Source organism: Anastrepha ludens, chromosome 2 (genome assembly GCF_028408465.1).
Source record: "Anastrepha ludens isolate Willacy chromosome 2, idAnaLude1.1, whole genome shotgun sequence".
NCBI classification, from domain to species: Eukaryota; Metazoa; Arthropoda; class Insecta; order Diptera; family Tephritidae; genus Anastrepha; species Anastrepha ludens.
In genome coordinates, this window is record NC_071498.1 from 176417464 (window position 1) to 176425197 (window position 7734).

Here is a 7734-nt window from a genome sequence, read left to right on the forward strand (position 1 = left end):
ACATTAAATTGGGTATTTCTTTTGAAGCGCAGCGTCTTGCGATTTGGCACAAAGTAACGGGCGCGTGAATGCCTTTTTCGCCTTTTTCGTATTTTTTGTTTGTTTTTATTTGCTACTTTTGGTATTGTTGTTGACTTTGTATTGTTTCTTTTTTTATTTCACAACAAATTAAATGCAAATTCTTTGGCAACTACAGCAAGCAATCATCTGCCCGCCCTCCCCTTCCATTACATAGTCGCTCAAGTGTTTCGGCCAAGTTTTCAAACTCAAACTCAACACTTAACAGTTTTATTTCGTTTCACATTAATTTCTGGTCACAATCTCGCAGGACTCAGTCAATATGTAAAATGGGCTATGCTGTGGTTGCCGTACCCAAAAACCGGTTCTACGCGGCCAAAAGATGCTTATTACAGTACAGTTGCCTAGTTTTAATCCCATTATTCGCGAAACGTACGCCACCTACTTTCCTTTATTGCTCATTTTATGTGGACTCTTTTTTTTTTGCATTTCACTTTGCCTTCGCTTTGTGTGTCATTGAGAAAAATTTATTTTTATTTCAAATTTTTTTTTATATATTTTTTTTTACTTTTTTGTATTTTTATTTTTTTGTATTAATTTCCCGCCATTTTATAATCTTTTGTTGCCTTCCTTCGAACCTTGGCCATATTTCGTATGCTTTTAATTACTTTTAGTGCACACTTTTAGGCTCTAAAGCCTAGGCATGCAGACAATTGGCCATTCCTTGCTTTCGACTGCTTTTACTGACATTTTCCGAAAGTGTTCCTCACTCACTTTTCCTTCTTTTTGCTTTTTGCCTGTGTTTTTGTTGTTGTTGTTGGTTGCTCTGCAATCTCAACTCACTTCGCCTTAATTGTCATTTTTGGTTTGCCTATTTTCAATCAATTCTATTTAATTTTCATTTACCCGGAACCAAATTAAACACTTAGCTGATTTTAAGTGGAAATGTTCAAACCGTAAGCATACTTTTAGGGGCACGAACTTTTAACGCATCATTTGAAAATTTTACTTGCTACACAAATTTCTTGAAACTCATTGCACATACACATTTCCTTAAATTTTATTGTAATGCCTACAAATATATCGACAGCAAACCCTTCTTTCACATAGCTTTTCTCTCCTCTCACTTCGTAAGCTTCCTTTCCGTAATTGATGTGTTTGTCAAGTAATTAAAAGCAAATTAATTACTTTTAATTATTTTCAGTTATCAAGCGCATATAATAGCATTTTTATTTTCTTGTTTTCTATTTCTTTTCCAATTTCCTTTCCCACTTGCGCACTCACACATATGCAGCTACACATGTACACTTTACAATGACAAATACATCCACATTTGTTCACACCGGCCCATAACTTTTTTCTAGCCTCTTCACTTAACTTTTACATCCATCCAAACGCTTTCATTTGAATAAATTTGTCTGCCAGTCGTATTAGAAATTTAGTTACACCCACACAGCGAAAAATGAATCGTCTGCCAGTCACTCACATGGCTGACAATAATGTGACATCAGTGGCCATTACTGTCGTCAAGTGTCCTCGGCCGGTGAAGCTGAGCGCCGTGGCGAGTTGTTGGTTGCGCGTTTGCTAATTGATGCTGAAATGTCGTGCTGTCAGCCAACTTTAGTGTCATTTAATTGGTATTTTAGTACTCTTATTCTTTTCCTTGAAGTGCGCTTTTCTACTTTTTGTCCATTTTTGTATGTCAAAAACTAGTCACACTTTTTCTCTTCATTGTACGGCGCGGAAAAGGTCAGTTATGGGAAATGCTACGGCTGAGGAAAATTAGCGCTTCATCTTGTCATCATTAGCTCACATTTGCTCTATGGTCAAAAGATTTGATTTTTATTTAAAATTGTATGACTTCCACGAGGTACAAAAATTGTGAACTTTAACAGATGTCTTAAATGTAGTATTATTTTTTAAATCAGATGGGCTAGTAATTATAAATAAAAAAATTGGTATGAAATGTCTGTGGAATTTTCCAAATTTTTTATGCAATTTCAAAGTTGAGTTTAAATGGTTTCTGTTAGACGATGAACTATGCTTCTATAACAAAAAGAAGGAGTGGACATTTAACCCTTTGGGGACGAAGCCACTCGACGGGCGAGCGTCGCTGAGGACGAGAGGTATTGGAGTGCGCAGTAAAGAAAATAAATACGTTGAACGTTACAAAAACTAGGGTTTTATTTAACACAAGAAAAATTTTTCAAAAAATCAAAAAATAATCATAAACAAACAAATTGAAAAAAAGAAACTTGGTTGTATTTATGTATACGTTTTATATTCCTGCATTGTGTGGTATCGTTCAAATTGACGAAGTAATGCCGTCATCTTTCGTCTTATCAGATTCAAAGTAATATTCGTCACTATCTAACGTATCATCTCTAGATCGGTGAGCCATCGTGCACAGTATAAAATATATAAAAAGCCTGCTGGTGCCTCTGGCAGTGACACTGAGAGACTGAATCGAAGAACTGAAATTCGTTCTGACTCTACCGTCGTTTCACATCGTAAGTTTACATTATAAGGCAGATAAGACTTCATCGCTCATGCCCCCTAATGTCTTTGAATGAAAACGTGACTCTTTTACTATACCTATGCGTACCTTTCGCTCAGAAAGACAGCTACGAATTAATTTGGGCGGCTATATGCCGACACTCGTCCCCAAAGGGTAAAAAATAAAATAAAAGTAGCCAGAACTGTTCAAAATAATGTTGTGCTATAGGAAGAAGTTGTCCGAGAAAGTCGTTCTAGACACTTAAGGACATTCTTATTTAGGTAATTTCTGATAAATTTGATTATATGACATAACGGCCCAAACTTTACCACTTTCAACATATTCGACTGTAAGTATAAAAAATCGCGTTTAGCGAAATCAAAAATCAAGTCGATGCTCATTTGTTTTTACAATTCCAAAGGAATTGTCCACAAGCAGCTCGCGCCAACGGGCCAAACCGTCAACTCAATTTTCTATCTTGGCGTTTTGAAGCGTTTGTTGCATCGCATTCGTCGAATTCGCCCGAAAAAAACGCGAAGCAGGAAGCTGGCACTCATTGCTTGATCAACGATCTACTCTTGTGACTGATTTTTTGACTAGAAATCGCATTTAACCATCAATAACTCACCGTATTCACCTGAAATGGCTCCCAGTGACTTCTAACTATTCGGAAAGTTGCATTTGGCCATGAAAGGAAAACGTTTAGCATTTTCAACGTTGAAGCCATCCAGAGGGGACTATTTTGGATAAATAAGCTCGAAGTTATCAGGACAAAGCTCCTGTCGTTTCTATTTTAAATCAGTCTTGTTTATTTTGGACTTCTTCATGTAGAACTAAACTCATAAAAAGGTCCCTATTGCGCTGGCTTTGGTACGTCGTAGATACGGAGGAGGTTCATTTTACTCGCTATCTTTCAGATGGGCAGGAAAAACAAAAACGCTTATGAATTCAAAGCAAAACGCAGTTTCATCAGGTCTTGTCTCTTGATGCAAGTAATTAGAGGAATTTCGAAAAGACAAAGTCAACAGAAATGGATAAACGGTCATAGTTAACTGTTAGGCATTACAAAATATTGTTCAATGTTCCTGTACGTAACAGCGTAATCGCAATCTATACTATAAAGGTGAATGTCTGTACGTTGTCCGCGCATCACTACGAAACGACAACACCAAATGACGTAAAAATGTTTATACATTCATATTTTCACCCAATGAAGGTTATAGGCATGTTTTTATGATGGAACTCCCTTCCCACAGCCTCCAGGCCGCGCCACCACTCTCATTCGTCACTAATAATCGAATATTTGCTTAAATTTAATCTAAAAAATCTTAGTTTTTCCTATTTCCCACTATTTATAGCTCACTCTAGACTTCATAATCCGCATAAGCTGTTCAACTATGACCCAATTGCATAGTTCAAAAGCGGTTCGAGATAGAAAAATAATAAAAATAATTTTGCTTGATATTTTTGTGATTGTTTTGTTTTATTCAACGAGGCATAGCAACGGATGCCGGGTATTGTAATATAATATTATGGTTATTAAAAAAAAAAATATTTTCTATGAAATTATTGTTTGTAATTCTTTTATATACATATCCTAAATCCCTCAAAACTACTCCCACGCGAGCGGGGCCGCAGGTTAAAGCTAGTATTTTATATAGGAATTATGTTGAAGTCACCTAAGTTGTTTTATGATGTCGAAAGCTCGAAGCTCACAAATGTGTATGTGCATACTCATAATATATTTTGCTCATTTATTTCTCATTAGGCTGACAGCCTTTTTGTTATTGTATTTTTAAATAACTTGCCACACATGTAACTATGTAAAGAAACTGATATAAATAAATAAATGAAAATCGCTCATTTAACCTTATTTGTACGGATTTGCAACTCGTTTAGAACTGGCTACCTTTAGACTAGTCCACATTTATCTGCATGAAAAGAAACTAGATATAGTATAAATAAATAAAACTCGTACCTACAACCGTATTTTTAAGTGTTTGCAACTAGTACAGAACTAGTTGCTTTCAGACTAGTCCAAATGTATCCGCATGAAAAGAAACTACATATAGTATATTATATATAACTAACAACTCGTTTCTACCATCATATTTTTACGTGTTTGTAACTAGTGCAGATCTAGTTACTCTAGGACTAGTCCACCTTTATCAAAATAGCACTTGTTGTGAACTACAAATTCACCTCACTAGTTAAAGTTTTACATGCAGCGTACATTATGCAACATACATACATACATGCAGTCAGCGTCAAAATTAAAGTCTACACTACATATCGTAGTGAAACTTTTGACTATTTCTTTTTTTTTTATTTTTTATTTCAATTATTTTTTTTATAAAACTATAGTTTATAATATATCCGAAATTATATTACGCAAAGTTTCAAACTTTGTACAAAATTCATAAAAATTCACTAATCGTCTCAATAAAATTTGAATAAAATACAAAATTTGGCTACGATGGATCAAAATTTTATAGCTTTGAGCAAAACTTGCTAAAGTCACATAATTTGTTTTATGGAGTTAAAAGTGCAAAGTTCATAGTTATGTACGTGCATACTCCTATTATATTTCGCTCATTTATTTCTCATTAGGCTGACAGCCTTTTTGTTATTGTATTTTTAAATAACTTGACATACAGGAGACTATGTGAAGAAACTACTTATAAATGAGTAAATAAACTCGTATAACATTAAACTTACGTGTTTGTAACTAGTAAAGAACTAGTTACTTTGAGACTAGTCAACATTTATTTACATGTAAAGTAACTAAATGTGGTATAAATAAATAAAAACTCGTTCATACAACTTTATTTTTCGTGTTTGCAACTAGTGAATAACTAGTTACTTTGGGACTAGACTTAATATGGTATAAATAACTGAAAACTCGTTCTACAACCTTATTTTGTTTGCAACTCGTAAAGAACTAGTTACTTTGGGACTAGGCTGCGTTTATCTACATGTAAAGAAACTAAATATGGTATAACTGAATAAAAACTCGTTCATACAACCTTATTTTTACGTGCTTGCAACTAGGCCAGAACTAGTTCCTTTTGTACTAGTCCACATTTATCCACATGTAAAAAAACTACATATAGTGTAAAAAAATAGAACCTCATTCATACCGTATTTCTACGTGTTTGTAACTGGTCCAGAACTAGTTACTTTCTGCCTAGTCCACATTTATCAAAATATCACTAGTTGTGTACTGCAAATTTACTCACTAGTTAAGGTTTTACGTGCACCGTTCATTACGAAGCATATATATATATATATATGTATATATACACATATATGTATGTATGTATGTACGCATGCATATATAAATAAATTTTATTGCCGCCGCTCTTGTTGCCATAATTTATTCCTCAGCCTGCGTATTCGTGCGCATTAAATGTATGTGTGTGCTGGCTGCCCGCCTTGTGACACATCATTAATCAACTATAACGGCACCGGAAGTGGCGAGCACGCACACAAAAGCTCAAATGTAGCCGTAAAATTTCGTTAATCGTGCGCACTTAGCAACAACAACAACATTAAGACAAAAGTAAAATAAAATAGACAAAATCATTTAATGTGCAACATTCATTTTATTTATGAAAAACATTTACTTAATATTCTTATTCACTACAATGCTTCCTCTTCTTCTTGCAGGCCGTTCATTGCAAGGAGAGATATCAGAATTACTCATCAGATTTGCCACCTCCAAGGCGTACATCCTGTGGCCGCACATCCACCACAGGCTTGTGAGCTACCGACAACAATAAGCGCTGCTGGTCAACGGACTGCGAATAGTGGCGAGAAATATGCGTTAAACTGAAAGAAGGAACGACAGTGCGTATAAGTAACAAACCAAGTTCATGAACAGAGAGAGACAGAGCGGCAGCTTAAAGGTAGTGGAAGTTAAATTCAGCCAGCCTCCAAATGGCAAGTGTTATGATAAATTATGCCGCTTAACGCACTTACGCTCCGCTCATGATGCTGCTGGCTGTGCAGCAACGATTTTGGTTACAGAAATAAACAAAATTTGATGGCAACAAACAATTGAATAAATGTCTTAGACTAAAATAAATAATACGCGTAACTCGAATGCGCGTGGCAAAAACATGAAAGCATACAAAACATTAGCCCCAGCAATCATTTTAAGACAACAGATAATGAGCAATGACGCAATATGAATTGTAGAAGAGACGGGAATTGATAAAAAAAAAAAAAAAATGAAGCTCTTTACGCAAAATACCACCGCCTTCACTTGTCGCTACTCCTTCACGGGTTACTGCCTTCCGAGAAACAAGCCGAAGGCAACAAAAGTTTAGAGCAGCAGCTAATTATTACCGGACACGTGCCTTTAATTAATGCTTCTTCGATTCCCTAAAAAGAAGCGAAGCGCGAAAAAGCAGCCCCAGCTGAAGATTGCGTGGATGCGGCTACGACACGCTTAAAGCCTGCCAGCCAAACTCTAAGTACTACTGAACTTCGGCGGCCTTTTTTAGCCCTTTAAGCCCTGAAGCGAGTGACGTGCGTGCGCGCTGCGTAGTATTAAGTTATCAGTACCCACTGACAATTGATGTGAGTTGCGATGCCGCTAATTTGCTATGGTCACCACTCACACGGAGCAGAAAGTGAGTGCACATACATAACTGCACTCTCAGAGCGCAAACTTACGTCTGAGTATAGTATTGTTTATTTTTTTATTATCGCACGCTTGTCTCGTCCAATTGATTGATGACGCTCACGCCACTTGCGTGCACACGCACACACACCCACATGCATGTGCACTTGTACACCTAAAGAACACAAATCAATATATTAAGTGAATAATGTTTTGACAGTTAGCTTATTGTAAGCTCTCGTCTATTTACTTTTTGTATTTGTAATTTTTTTTTTTTTTTTTTCAACATAAAATTTGCTTTAAATCGCTGCAAGTAAATTTGCCAGACTGGCATAGATTTTCGTAGAGCGAATTCGCTAGAGATTTTAAATACAGCACAAATCGGTTTATCTTCATTGTGAGCGGAATCTTTATTGCTTCGTATTAGGCAAACGAAACTTTTGGTAAGCATTTTTGGAATAACAATAAAGATTTAAATTAAATACTTCCTAGCTTTGATTTAAGTAGATAAAACATAGAAATGTAGAAGCCTACATGATTGAGATCAGGCAAAAGCAGAAGATTCTTATTCAGCTTTTAGTGAATGTGAGAG

The 7734-nt window shown here is 35.7% G+C and overlaps 1 protein-coding gene across 1 annotated transcript in view; it reads left to right on the plus strand.

Moving 5' to 3' along the window:
* Positions 1–7376, plus strand: part of LOC128855914 (allatostatin-A receptor) — a 59436-nt gene extending 52060 nt beyond the window's left edge. The window contains exon 4 of the mRNA XM_054091154.1: positions 6185–7376. Within this exon, the coding sequence (XP_053947129.1) occupies positions 6185–6280 (96 nt within the window). The 3' untranslated portion in view covers positions 6281–7376. The remainder of the gene's footprint in view (positions 1–6184) is intronic.
* The last annotated feature ends 358 nt before the right edge of the window (positions 7377–7734 follow it).